The following is a 14958-nucleotide window of genomic DNA, read 5'->3' as shown; positions in this document are numbered from 1 at the left end:
AACCAATTACTGAGAATGAATACAGGTAACAACATACTAAGTGAGTGCAGAAGGCAGGTTCTGCAAGTATAAATGAGACCTCATCTTTACTTTCTTTTTTTTTTTTGAGATGGGAGTCTTGCTCTGTTGCCCAGGCTGGAGCGCAATGGCACTATCTCAGATCATTGCAACCTCCACCTCCCAAGTTCAAGCTATTCTCCTGCCTCAGCCCCCCAAGTAGCTGGGATTACAGGCATGCGCCTAATTTTTGTATTTTTACTATGGGTGTGAGCCACCACATCCAGCCGGATCTTTACTTTTAAAATGTTATAGCCTAGAGGAAATAAACACAAATGGATATTTCAAAACACCACCATAAATATGAAGTAGAAATATGATGACTTCTGGCCAAGAACAGTGGCTCACGCCTGTAATCCCAGCACTTTGGGAGGCCAAGGAGTTGAAAACTAGTCTTGGCAACATAGCAAGACCTAATTTCTATTTTCAAAACTAAAAAAAAACTTTTTTAAAGAAATATGGTGACTTTTAAACCCAAAAGAACCTACCTAAAATATCCTTGAGACCTTGGATATAACAAAGCCACACATGGCAATATTCCGAGTTTGTCTGAAGAAGATATTACATTACCTATTTGTTTAACTGTATTTAAAGTACTTGCCAACTCTACAGCAGTACCCTCGCATTTGAGCTCCAAATTACTTTATACTGTTTTGTCAAAAACCCTCATTTTTAAGAAAAAGAATCAATCTGAGCTTCACAGAAATGAATGATTTGCCACATTTCCTGACGGCAATAAAGTCAAGACCACAATACTGATCACTTATCCTCAGCTGGAGTATTCTTTCCACTGCACCTTCTCTGCATGAGAAATGGGGATATAAATGACTCTATGAAGTAAATACATAACCCCTTTGCATGTCATCTCACTTAATCCTAGCACTACTCCTATTTTACAGATAAAGAAGCAACTTCTGAGAAGTTAGATTACATCCATGCTCTTTCACTACTCAATGTTCCTTTAGTTATTCTAGTGACAGTTGTGTCTGGAAAAACGATGCAAACTATTGTTCAAATTAAATCCTCAAGAAAACGTATTCAGAAATAAATAACATTTACATAGCCAGGTGCTACAGATAAAGTGCCAATCAAGACAGACATGGTTTCTCTTCTCAGGGAGCACACAACCCAGCAGCGGAGACAAATGGTAAACAATTACCCATAGTGGGGTGAGGGTAATAAAGAACTCGGAATGCTGACAATATGTCTAACAAGGAACCAGCCTGTTCGAGGTTAAGACTTGAATGTGAACTAGGGAGTTATAGCCAGAAAGTGAAGAGAATAAAAAGAATTTTTATTCTTCTGAACATGCTATGCTCATTCCTGCCTATATGTTTCAGTTAGGCTTTCTAGAACTCTCTCTTCATCATTTACCCAAGCCTAAAATCTGTCCCCCTTCCCACACAAAATCCTTAGTCACTGACTATACAACACATTCCAACTCTACTTTGTTTTTTGCTTTTTTGTTATTTGTGTGTGTGCATGAGAGAGTCTTGCTCTGTCACCCAGGTTTGACTACAGTGGCACGATCATAGCTCTCTGCAGCCTCAGACTCCTGGGCCCAAGTGATCCTCCTGCTTCAGCCTTTCAAGTAGCTGGGACGGAGTCTCGCTCTCTCACCCAGGCTGAAGTGCAGTGGTGTGAACTCTGCTCACTCACTGCCAGCTCCGCCTTCTGGGTTCACGCCACTCTCCTGCCTCAGCCTCCCAAGTAGCTGGGACTACAGATGCCTGCCACCATGCCCGGCTAATTTTTTTCTGTATTTTTAGTAGAGACGGGGTTTCACTGTGTTAGCCAGGATGGTCTTGATCTCCTGACCTCGTGATCCGCCTGCCTTGGCCTCCCAAAGTGCTGGGATTACAGGCTTGAGCCACCATGCCCAGCCTGCAGATGGAATCTTGTTACGTTGTCCTGGCTGGTCTCGAACTCCTAGGCTCAAGGGATCCTCCCACCTTAGCCTTCCAAAGTGCAGGGATGACAGGTGTGAGTAACCATACCTGTCTCCAGTTCTAACTTGAATCCACCATGTCGCAATTTACAGAAAAAACAGAATACAATAATCTCTTTAGCCTGCTCTTTAAACACTAAATATCTGAGGAGATACCATCACGTTTCTTATCACTAAATGGGGTGCAATGGGTCTTAGCTTTTAAGACCAATATAATTATTACTTTCACAAATGCAAACTATTCATCATAAAAATAAATTAATCATGGATTAGACCACTGCTATGCATTGCCATTACTAGAAAACTTATTCCAAAACTTTTTACCAATAGATAACAGGCATGCTCGTTTCAGCAGCATATATGATAAACTTGGAACAATACAGAGAAAATTAGCATGGCCCTGCACAAGGATGACATGCAAATTCATGAAGCATTCCATTTCTTTTCTAATTGTTTTTAATATGTAAGTGTAGCTAGTTATTGCCTAAAAAAAAGCTAGTTATCTTTTTTTATAACTAGCTGCACATACATATTAAAAACAATTTAAAATGAAGGCTTTTAGGCCCACCACAGAACAGTCACAGAAAACTGATTAAAATGTACATGCTGTAATCAAATATTTTAGTCTATCATATCCTTTTGCAAATTTCTGCAACACTCATTTGCAGACTCTTGTCATACATCTAACACCTGATTCATATAGTACTTCTGGGCATTCCAGATCGTATAGCACTTCATAATAACAGACGTTACTAGTTATTATCAATTCATTTGTGCAGTGATTCTCTCTGCCACTCATGAGGTAAGGGCTTTGTTTTATACCCTGCTGCATCCCCAGCATCTAGAAGAGTATCTGGCATGAGGCCGGGCACGGTGGCTCACGCCTGTAATCCCAGCACTTTGGGAGGCCGAGGCAAACGGATCATTTGAGGTCAAGAGTTCGAGATCACCCTAGCCAACGGCCAACATGGTGAAACCCTCTCTACTAAAAATACAAAAAAAAAAAAAATGAGCCGGGCATAGTGGCATGTGCCTGTAATCCAGCTACTCAGGAGGCTGAGGCAGGAGAACTGCTTGAACCCGGGAGGCAGAGGCTGCAGTGAGCCAAGATCGCATCACCGCACTCCAGCCTGGGTGACAGAGTGAGACCCTGTATCAAAACAAATAAAGCACCTGTCACATAACAGGGATTCCATATACATCTGTAGAATATACCCATCACATAGTAAACACTTAATAAATGTGTACCAAATACTCTACAAGTAATTCACATAGCAATCATACAGGATAGGAACCATTATTGTCCCCCTTTCACAGACAAGAGACCTGAAGTAGCAAGACGTTAAATAAATACTACTGTTGGGCCAGGTGCCTGTGGTCCCAGACACTTGCGAGGCAGAGGTTGCAGTGAGCTGAGATCGCGCCACTGCACTCCAGCCTGGGTGACAGAGTAAGACTCTGTCTCATTTTAAATAAATAAATGCATACATACATACTACTGTTGGTATTTTCAATTTAATGCTAGTAATTAATGGAGTATTCGCCACACCCAAGATATTATGTTAGGTACTTACAAAGATCCTAAAAAAGCAAAAATGTCCCTGCCCTCCAAAATACCATTCTACAACAGAAAAGATGCACACATTCAAGCAACATGGATGGATTCTTCAAAACAGTTCACAGCACTCCTTAACAAATTATTTCACTTAAACCACGAAACAACACTTCAGAGTAATACCTAACTGTTTTGTAGCTGAGGAACTAAAGTTCAAAGATACTACTCAAACATCAAAATATAGGTAGTAATATTAAGATTTAGGCCAGGTGTGGTGGCTCATGCTCAGGCTGGTCTCAAACTCCTGACCTCATGTGATTTGCCCTCCTCGGCCTCCCGAAGTGCTGGGATCACAGGTGTGAGACACATGCCTGGACAAGAGTACTTTCATATATTAACTGATTCAATAGCTGGTATTAATTTGTAAACTAATTCCACGGGCATTTTAAATATTAAAATTCCATTTAAAAGCTAATTTACTACTTGAAATTGAGACTGTCTTCTATTTCCTTGGCATTAACTTTTTTAGCATAAATACACGTTCAGTAACAAGTGTTGACATTTGACATTTTTTGGATGACTCATTCATTCAACTATATTTTAAACTATTTTTACATGATACTGTGTTGGAAGAATGAAAATAAAATTATGTTTAAAAAATTTTTTATTTTTGTTTTTAAGTTACCATAGCCTCTGAAATTAACCTAAGAGCGTAACTTTTTAAAAAGCACCTCAGTTTCACTGAAGAGAAAAAAAGTTCAAAGTTAAAAAAAAAAAAAAAAAAAAAGCTAGGTTTTAGTGGTTTCACATAGCTAAATACTTCTCCCTACTACCTTTATAACCAAAACACTTCTCCCTCCTATCTTTATAATCAAAGTAAAAATAAAATTACATAAAATTTCAAGATTTTGTAAATTTACCAAAATAAACACACTATAAACTTACACTGGTTTTGAATAACTTTCTCCTGGGGGGAGAAAAATCAACTTTTTGTACCAAGTGGTATTTAATCATTTCATAAATTAGTCACTTTTCACCACAAAACCTTCCAATACCATAAATGACATCTCAGGTCATAACCTCTAATATCTACGTCTTTGTATTTAATTATCTTTTTTTGAGATGGAGTCTTGCTCTGTTACCCAGGCTGGAGTACAGTGGTACAATCTCAGCTCACTGTAACCTCCACCTCCCAGGTTCAAGCAATTTTCCTGCCCCAGCCTCCTGAATAGCTGGGATTACATGTCTGCACCACCACGCCTGGCTCATTTATTTGTATTTTTAGTAGAGATGGGGTTTCACCATGTTGTCCAGGCTGGTCTTGGAATTCTTTGATCTCAAATGATCCACCAGCCTCGGCCTCCCAAAGTGCTGGAATTATAGGGGTGAGCCACCATGCCCAGCCTAATTATCTTTTTAAAAGTAGCACTTAAGATATTTAAACATGGCCTGTGGTGGTGGCTCACTCCTGTAATCCCAGCACTTTGGAAGTCCAAGGTGGGAGGATCATCTGCGGTCAGGAGTTCGAGACCAGCCTGGCCAATATGGTGAAACCTCATCTCTACTAAAAATAAAAAATTAGCCAGAGGTGGTAGCACTCACCTGTAATCCCAGTTACTCGGGAGGCTGAGGTAGGAGAATCGCTTGAACCCACGAGGCAGAGGCTGCAGTGAGCCGAGATTGTGCCACTGCACTCCAGCCTGGGTGACAGAGTGAGACTCCGTCTCAAAAAAAAAAAAGATATTTAACAAAGATGTTCAACAAATTCTACAGCATATCAGATAAACTAAAAAGTATAACGTAATCAAAACAATAGGAAGGTAAATGGGCATTATGATAATGGAATCCTTGTAATAGGAATGCCTAAAAATGTTATAGAGCACTTTAAAACTAAGATTAGCCTTCCATTAGTTACAAAAATGAAGTTTTCTTACCATGATATCAATCTATAAAATCCACAGATTGATGTAATCTACAGTAATTTATAATAATTATAGATCCTTTCCAAACTCAAAATAACTGGGAGAAAAATATCAAAGGCAACAAGGAGGTGTTTCAGAATTAAGATTATTAAGACCACAAGTCAGTTTCACTAGTAAGACTTCTTCATACAAGTGACAAATCTATTACCCTGAAATGGTGACATTAAAACAGTATTTTGTAGTCTCTAAAATTAAGCATTAAGAAAACCAAGTTTGCTTGGTTATCAAGTTTTAACTTTAGTTGGATTTGACACCCATATTTTACTTCTTATTCTAAGACGTAAAAATTATATACTCAAGTAAATATCTCACAAATGTCAAATAAAAGCCAAACTTCCACTTCCTAAATGTACTTAACCAATAATTCATTTGTCTCCTGAAGTGATGTAGTAAATAGAAACTAACTAAAAACAAAACTCTGACACATATCATCACTTGGTGTTTTTGAGACGGAGTCTCGCTCTATCGCCCAGGCTGGAGGGCAGTGGTACCATCTTGGCTCACTGCAACCTCTGCCTCCCGGGTTCAAGCGATTCTCCTCCTGCCTCAGCCTCCCGAGTAGCTGGGACCACAGGCGCATGCCACCACTCTCGGGTAATTTTTGTATTTTTAACGTAGATAAGGTTTCACTGTGTTGGCCAGGCTGATCTCAAACTCCCGACTCAGGTGATCCGACCACCTCGGCCTCCCAAAGTGCCAGAGTTACAGGCGTGAGCCACCGCGCCCGGCCTCCACTTATTTAAGGTGAATTATTCTAACTCTTAAGTGTAAGTAACATGGGACTGAGAACCTTTGCTCATATCCAGCCCACCATTTCCATGCTGTATTTACTGTCCTGAGTAAGACACTCAACTTGCTCCTTCATCTGTTAAACCGAAGTCAAAATAATACCTATCTTGCACCATAGTTGTGGGAAAGAAATGGAAGACATCGAATTTGTACAGTGGTAGGCAAGCATACGTGTATACTGAGTAAATGAAAAACGCTGATTTTATAAACTAATGTCAACTTTCAGATATGTAATGGTATTAGAGGAGAATAAAATGGTAAAAATAGCACATGCTTCATTGTGCAGTTTACATCAATTTTTAATTTTCTTGAAGACATTCTCCTTCCTACTCATGCCTACACAGTTCAATACAATTTTCCTAAGGTTTGTATAGTCTACTTTACCCCAAGATATTTTCTTAACTAGACGTTAATGTCAAACAGAATCTAAAGCTAGCTTTTCAAAATCTCCAGGACTCTTACTTGTAGCATTAAATACTAAGGTGTTCGTTTTTAATCAATTAATTGGAATTCCTAGAACTTTAGAATATTAAACTCTTAAATGAAAATCACTACCGACCACTAAATTTTCCATTGCTATACTTTTCTGGGGCGCATGTTTAAAAAAAAAAAAATCTTACTGACTGTCAAAACATAAGCAGATGGTCAAAATAAATGCTAATACACTTTAGAAGTGGCATAATACGCATGATGTGATTCTCGTTTTTTTAAAAGTACACTAAAAACCAACTAACCCAAACAGATCAAAAGTAATGATAGGACAATTGAAACATATACTATCACACTTTTTAAATGTTCTGAAAAAATGCGCATTTTTGTCACTCTCCAGTTACTTCTAATAAGCTTTAGTAAGAAAACTAATACTCATTCCTTCCGAGACCTCTCCAATGCATGACTTTAAATATTATCATGTAAAATCATGACTCTCACATTGAAGCATTACTATAAAGCCGCAAACTACGTTGCACCTTCAAGACTGTATTTTGTTACGATTCCAACTCTCTGATTCCGCAAAGTTATCTTAAAAGGCCATCAATTCACTATTCTTTTCCACAACCACTTATACGTGTTTAAAACTTTTTCCCAGATATGCTCCCAAAACAGAAAAGATTGTTAAAATCACGCTGGAGACCACATGACTGACTCCAAATAAGGGATTTGGAAAGCAATGATTTAATATAAAAGAACAATCCTTTTTTGTTTAAGTAGAGAAAAGTGATAGCTGGGGTCTCCCCCCTGGACAAGGAAGTTCTGTTAAATCCAGGCGAGACCAGCCATATTGGAAACACTTGTCAATTATAGTTCTGACAAGTGTTCCCGAACACGGTTGGATGAAGCTAACCTTGAGTACCGACGTGTGTACATCAAGGCCCTCTTCTGCTCCGCCAGAGGATCTGGGCCCGTTTGGGGACCGTTTTCGAGTCAGAGCCGTCCGGAGGTCCGTGAGGAGCGAAGCGCCGAGGGGAAAGAGGGCGGGGAAAGGAGAGTTGGGGGGGAACGGTTTGAGTTGGAAGCCGCGATGCGCTGCGAGAGGGGCGCGGCGGCGGCGGCGAGAGATTTCCGAGTTGAGAGCCTGGGGGAGGGGCCGAGGATTCGGGGAGCAGGGGGATCGCGGCAAAAAGTCGCCTTGGTCCCCCTCTGAGGGGCCCGGGAGTTCAAGAGGAGGAAGGGGAAGGGAAACGCTTCACAGCACTGACCTGTCTTCCGAGTCCATGCGGCTGAGGGGTTCCCCATCCGACGACATCTCCAAGCTGCCTCGCCGGCCCCCGGAGGTCGCGCTGCTTCCGCCTCCCCCAGTCCCGTAGCCCTCGTCGCCGCCGCTGGAGACGACGCTGCTGCTACTGCTGCCGCCCCCGCCGCCGCCCTGGCTGCCCCGCGGTCCCTTGGGCTCCTCCAGGCCCTCCTTGCCGTCCCCATCCCCGCTGCTGCTGCTGGCGGCGCCGGGGCTCAGCGACCGGGTCTCATCGCTGCTGCTCCCGCCGCTGCTGCCCACCAGGCTCTCGGCGCTACTCTCCTCCTCACCCCCGCCGCTGCTGCTGCTCTCATCTTCCTCCTCCTCCTCGTCGTCGTCCTCCTCGTCTTCGTCCTCCCCGGCCTGGCTCGCGCTCTCGGGGCTCGGCTCCGACATCGTCTCCGCCTCGCCGCCCCCCACTCCGCCACCGCCTCCGCCGCCCCCACCGCTGCCGCCGTTCAGCAGCAGCGCCGCCACTACCTCGGCCTCCGCCTCCTCTTCCTCCTCCTCCTCTTCCTCCTCCTCCTCGGGGGGCTCAGCCCGGCCCCGCGCCGCCGAACCCGGGCTGCCGGGGGGCAGAGGGCTCAGGCGGGAGAGCTCTTCCAGGTCGGCCATGTCGGTGATAGCGGCGGCCATGGCGGCGCCTGCTCCTCCTCCTCCTCCTCCCTGCCGCCGCCGCCGCCTCCCTCTCTCGACTCTCGCTCCCTCGCCCCCCTCCCAAACGCCCAAAACTCCGCCGACGCCGCTGCAGAGCAGGAGGAGGGCCCGCGAGCTGCGTCAGCCTGCACACGCGCTACGGAGCCCGCGCGGGGACAGGCGCGCGACTACGCGCACTCACACGGAGACGGCTGCGCGCCTGCGCGGCTGCACGAGGCGGCACCTCAGCCGGCTGCGAGTTCTGCGCCCGCGTCCCCGCCCGGGGCCCCCCCCCCCGCCCCCCCCCCCCCCCCCCCCGCCCGGCCACGGCAAGTGCTCAGCGTTTCCTCGGGGCCTTCCCACGCCGTGCTGGGCTTCGAAGCCCAGGGACACGCGGACTGAAAACTCCAACGCTGGCCGGGGATTTTAGCAGCCTTCCTAGTTCTCACGATAAACTCATTCATTCCAGGGGTGTTTGGGGAGTGTCCCCTCTGTACAGGCGCTAAGCCAGGAATAGAACGAGCTTACAGTCTACGAAGAGAGCCGTTTAAAATGGACAAAAAACACTAGGATGTAAGATACTAAATTTATATGCGCAACATAGGGCGACAGGTTTTAATACACCCTATGTTTGAATACCCCTGGGGATGCTGACATCCTGAACCCGGAGCAAACATCTTGGTTCAAGGTCCTCAAACTTTTTAGTTCGTGAGCCTTCGAAAACAATTTTGTAAAGCCGTGTATGTTCTTAAACAGTTTAAAATGACAGCTGCATTTCTTCCGGCTTATAAATATTTCATCTGTCGCATTTTTAAAATACTGTATAGCCAATGGATTATAAATACCGTAGGGATTTAATACCCACTAATATCCATTTTTAAAAAATAGAGTTTGGGCCGGGCGCGGTGGCTCAAGCCTGTAATCCCAGCACTTTGGGAGGCCGAGACGGGCGGATCACGAGGTCAGGAGATCGAGACCATCCTGGCTAACACGGTGAAACCCCGTCTCTACTAACAATACAAAAAACTAGCCGGGCGAGGTGGCGGGCGCCTGTAGTCCCAGCTACTCGGGAGGTTGAGGCAGGAGAATGGCGGGAACCCGGGAGCGAGCGGAGCTTGCAGTGAGCTGAGATCCGGCCTCCAGCCTGGGTGACAGAGCGAGACTCCGTCTCAAAAAAAAAAAAAAAAAAAAAAAGTTTGGAAAATACAATTTCCAAACATTGTCTTCTGGAACTCATATTGACGTTCCATATCCCCTCTAGAATTTTATTCTAATAATATATTTTATATTTGAACTGTATTTTGGTCGTCTTACCACATTTCCTTGTAATAAAAATGTGTACATAAATTGAAGTATCTGGGTTGTTTTTTACATTTTCTGTGATCATACAGCTCTTATTTCAACTGATCAAAACACATCTATTTCAAATGTAAGTACTGAACACAAAAGCAAAATTTTATTGGCAATGCATCTTGCAGAAATGAACTTGGGTGGACTGTTTTCTAATATACATTATGACCTTCAATGGATGGATTTTTTTTTTGAGAAACAGTTCAGCATCGGTTCTATTCCAAGTTTTCAATTCCATGGATATAAGTGTTGAGAAAATTTGTTCGCATAAAAAAGCAGATGAGAATGAATGGAGTTTTGTTATAGTAATGCCACACAATTATTTGAATGCCTTTCAAATTATATGCCCAAAAATCGCATAAAGATCTAACAAAGAAAAAATACTTTTAATGATCTGTCAGCTGACAACTCTGATTAGGTTCTCTTTCAACTTGTTGAAAGCAAGCAACTGAAAACCACCTGACTTGTGAAAGGATGTGTTACTCATTCTTATTCACCAGTCAATTGTGCCTTTCTTTGGTGTCCTGGAGATTTTTGCATACCCGGGTATTGCACCTTACTAAGATTTAGCATAAGGAAGAATTATGCCTTTCTTTTGTAAAGTAGGGAAGAGGTCATTGGAATAAAGGAGACTGGAAAGGAGTCCACATTACACCCTGACCCAAGGATACATTTTTCAGGCAGGTCAATTTTAGGGATGCTTCTACTCCAGGAAAATGAGGATAGAACTGACTGCCTGAAAACAAGAGCCTCCATGCTCATTTCCCATTTGGGAAAGTCTTCATATACCATGAGTACCCAGTATTACATCCTCTGCCTTAGGCTTTTGGACAGCTGTTATATAAAATGTTGCCTCTCGGCCGGGCGCGGTGGCTCAAGCCTGTAATCCCAGCACTTTGGGAGGCCGAGACGGGCGGATCACGAGGTCAGGAGATCGAGACCATCCTGGCTAACACGGTGAAACCCCGTCTCTACTAAAAAAAATACAAAAAACTAGCCGGGCGAAGTGGCGGGCACCTGTAGTCCCAGCTACTCGGGAGGCTGAGGCAGGAGAATGGTGTAAACCCGGGAGGCGGAGCTTGCAGTGAGCTGAGATCCGGCCACTGCACTCCAGCCTGGGCGACAGAGCGAGACTCCGTCTCAAAAAAAAAAAAAAAAAAAAAGTTGCCTCTAAGGGAATGCAAAAATAATAAATAACATGGGACATTATCATTTACAGATAACTTCAGAGGCACATACAATGTAAGGTATTAACTTCGAACATTTTAAACCTCAAAGGCAATCTTTAGCTAAGGAATGTATTAAAGTGAAATACACTGTAAACTGTAAATTAAAAACTATCAGAAGCCCAGCAGATTGGCTTATACCTGTAATCTCAGCACTTTGGGAGGCCAAAGTGAGAGGATCACTTGAGCCCAGGAGTTTGAGACCAGCCTGGGTAAAATAGCGAGACCTGTCTCTACGGCACACCTGTAGTCCCAGCTACTCAGGAGGCTGAAGTGGGAGGTTCACTTGAGCCCCGGAGGTTGAGGTTGCAGTGAGCCATGATCGTGTCCCTGCACTCCATACATTTCCTCACCCATCATAAGGGTCATGGCCAACGCTTCTACAACAAAGACAAGTTAACAAGAGAAAAGTGTAACAAATAAATTTAATGGCAGTCTTATGTGACACAGCAATCTTCAGAAATAAAGACCCGGAGAAAGCTTTCCCTTTGTATGCTTAGATTCAACAAAGAGTGGACATCCATGTAGAAATGTGAGTGTACAAAAAGAGAATGAATAGTAATAGACTGAGTGTGGAAACCCAGCAAGGCCTGTCTGTTCAGATTCTTCACCATTCTGTGTAGCATTCCTTCCACCCAGGTATAGAGCAGACTTCTCTGGAATGAGAGTCTTCAAATGAGAAGGAAGAGAGTGACCCTTCTTGGTTTCATGGCTTGCTTTGTGGGGAGAGGAGTTCTGGTTTCTATGACTAGCTTAGGGTGAGTAAGAGGGATGGGAGATAGCAGGACAGAAGTTCAGTGAGAGACTTTGCTTCTCAGGCTTTCCAATCTCCTTTAGTTCAAAGTACTCAGATGAGGGCCAGGTGCAGTGGCTCACTCCTGTAATCCCAGCACTTTGGGAAACTGAAGCAGGTGGGATCACTTGAGCCCAGGAGTTTGAGACCAGCCTGGGCAATGTGGTGAAACCCCATCCTTACAAAACATTTTTTTGTTTGTTTGTTTGTTAATTAGCCAGGTGTGGTGGTATGCACCTGTAGTCCCAGCTACTTGGGAAGCTGAGGTGGGAAGACAGCTTGAGCCAGGAGATTGCAGCTGCAGTAAACTGTGAGTGATCAAGTCATTGCATTCCAGTTTGGGCAATAGAGTAAGACCTCATCTCAAAAAAAAAAAGAAGAAGAAGAAACAAAGAAAACAAAACAAAACCCAAAGTGTTACCAGAAAGGGTCCCCGAATCCAACCCTGGGAGAGGGTTCTCGGACCTCACACAAGAAACAATTTGGGGTAAGTTCACAGAGTAAAGTGAAAGCAAGTTTATTAAGAAAGTAAAGGAATAAAAGAATGGCTACTCCATAGAGCAGCCCTGAGGGCTTCTGGCTGGCCACTTTTATGGTCATCTCTTGATTATATGCTAAACAAGGGGTAGAGTATTCATGAGTTTTCCAGGACAAGGGTGGGCAGTTCCTGGAAATGAGGGTTTCTCCATTTTTTAGACCACAGGGTAACTTCCCAACATTGCCATGCCCTGTGTAAACTGTCATGGCACTGGTGGGAGTGTCTCTTAGCATGCTAATGTATTATAATTAGCGTATAATGAGTAGTGATGATGACCAGAGGTCAATTTCATCGCATCTTGATTTTTGTGGGTTTTGGTCAACTTCTTTACCATATCCTCTTACCAGCCAGGTCTTGGTGACCTGTATCTTGTGCTGACCTCCTATCTCATCCTGACAGAATGCCTAACCTCCTGGGAATGCAGCCCAGTAGGTTTCAGCCTTATTTTACCTAGCCTGTATTCAAGACGGAGTCGCTCTGGTTGGAACACCTCTGACAAAAGTACTCGGCATGCCAAAGCACCATACTTTGGGGTATCATTTTCTGAGCTCCAACAAGGGTATGTGCCAGATACTGTGTTAAGCCCTGGAAATTATGGTTTATGTTTGGCCGAGTTAACCAAGGAAAGCTTTATGAAAAATGTAGGATTTCAACAAAGTGTATAGTAGGACATACAATAACTACATCTGATTTCATTAATTTGAGCTGGATTTTGAAGAGTGAACAGAATTCTGTATTGGGGAAGTCAAACTGAGAAGCAATACCTGGAAAAGCATCAACATTTATTCATGACAAGGTTAATTAACCATAAGAAATCATGGCAAGAAAGCTAAAAATAGTTAAATATTAGATTGAAGAAGGTCATGAATAAAAAGTTGATGTTGGGGACCAGGCACAGTGGCTCATGCCTGTAATCCCAGCACTGTGGAGGGCTGAGACAGACAGATCACTTGAGGTTATGAGTTCAAGGCCAGCCTGGCCAACAAGGCGAAACCCTATCTCTATAAAAAATATCAAAATCGGCCAGGCACAGGAGAATCGCTTGAACCTGGGAGACGGAGGTTGCAGTGAGCAGAAATTGCACCACTGCACTCTAGCCTGGGTGACAGAGTGTGACTCCGTCTCAAAAAAAAAAAAAAAAAAAAAATTAGCCAGACATGGTGGCACACACAGCTATGGGAGGCTGAGGTGGGAGGATCACCTGGGCCTAGGGAGGTCCGGGCTTGCAGTAAGCCAAGCACCACTGCACTCCAGTCTGGGTGACAGAGTGAGACCTTGTCTCCAAAAAAAAAAAAAAAAAAAAAAAAGTTTTGACAGGTATGTACTGAGATATTTTAATAAAGGTGTGATATGATTAGATTATATTGTACAGCTGTAGAATCTAATGTATAGGAGATAGGCTGAAAAGCGTGAAAAGTTCTAGTGAAGGATTTATTAAGGAAAAAAAAAGAGTGAAAAGTAAACGGAGATTAGACACATGGAAATGGCAAGTATCAAAGCCACAAACCAGCCGGGCGCGGTGGCTCAAGCATGTAATCCCAACACTTTGGGAGGCCGAGACTGGTGGATCACGAGGTCAGGAGATCGAGACTTTCCTGGCTAACCCGGTGAAACCCCATCTCTACTAAAAAATACAAAAAACTCGCCGGTCGAGGTGGTGGGCGCCTGTAGTCCCAGCTACTTGGGAGGCTGAGGCAGGAGAATGGCGGGAACCCGGGAGGCGGAGCTTGCAGTGAGCTGAGATCCGGCCACCGCACTCCAGCCTGGGCGACAGAGCGAGACTCTGTCTCAAAAAACAAAAAAAAAAAGCCACAAACGAATATTTTAGCTGTGGTATTTATACTTGAAGATTAAAATGAACTATCTGGGAATTGACATTTTGGAGAAAATTGTGTTTCCCGTCACTGGATTGTTTCCCTGTCTTCCTCTTGGTTTAGTTGCAGACATCACTGCTCTGCATGCATCTCCTTAGAACAAGGCCACTCTCCTCCATAACCACAGTGACAAGGTGTCATTATCTGACTCTCAAATTTTAAGTAACTGAAGTGTTGAACTACAGGCAGAACCTCTGTGTGACAGAGTTTCTTTTGGCAGCATCGGGTGACAGATTTGATGGTCCAGAGGACCAAAGTCGCTCCTCAGCTCAGTACCCATTCATAAACTGTGCATTCCTGGTTTGTAGCTAGATAAGTACTAAAAGTAGCTTTCATAAACTTTTATAACAATTTGACAGAGTAGTTTTATGTCTGCATAAAATTACTAATCTAAGGGCCAGGCATGGTGGCTCATGACTACAATCCCAGCATTTTGGGAGGCCAAGGCGGGGGTGGATCACCTGAGGTCATGAGTTCA

General features: G+C 43.8%; 1 protein-coding gene and 1 non-coding gene across 3 annotated transcripts in view; one reads left to right on the top strand and one right to left on the bottom strand.

The window, feature by feature from the left end:
- The window catches only part of AEBP2 (AE binding protein 2), an 83519-nt gene extending 74615 nt beyond the window's left edge, over nt 1–8904 (bottom strand). Inside the window, exon 1 of one of the 2 annotated variants that reach the window (XM_023226133.3) lies at nt 8029–8904. In XM_023226133.3, the coding sequence (XP_023081901.1) occupies nt 8029–8699 (671 nt within the window). In that variant the 5' untranslated portion in view covers nt 8700–8904. Of the gene's footprint in view, nt 1–7673; nt 7818–8028 lie in introns of those variants that run through there. The other variant, XM_023226134.1, reaches the window with a different exon arrangement.
- Nucleotides 2345–2450, top strand: LOC111552153. Its single transcript, XR_002734566.1, has one exon. It is a non-coding gene; the product is annotated as a U6 spliceosomal RNA (small nuclear RNA).
- Nucleotides 8905–14958: the final 6054 nt, after the last annotated feature.

Source organism: Piliocolobus tephrosceles, chromosome 10 (genome assembly GCF_002776525.5).
Source record: "Piliocolobus tephrosceles isolate RC106 chromosome 10, ASM277652v3, whole genome shotgun sequence".
NCBI lineage: Eukaryota > Metazoa > Chordata > Mammalia > Primates > Cercopithecidae > Piliocolobus > Piliocolobus tephrosceles.
Note: the sequence above shows the minus strand (reverse complement) of the source record. Positions and strands in the feature narration are given on the sequence as shown.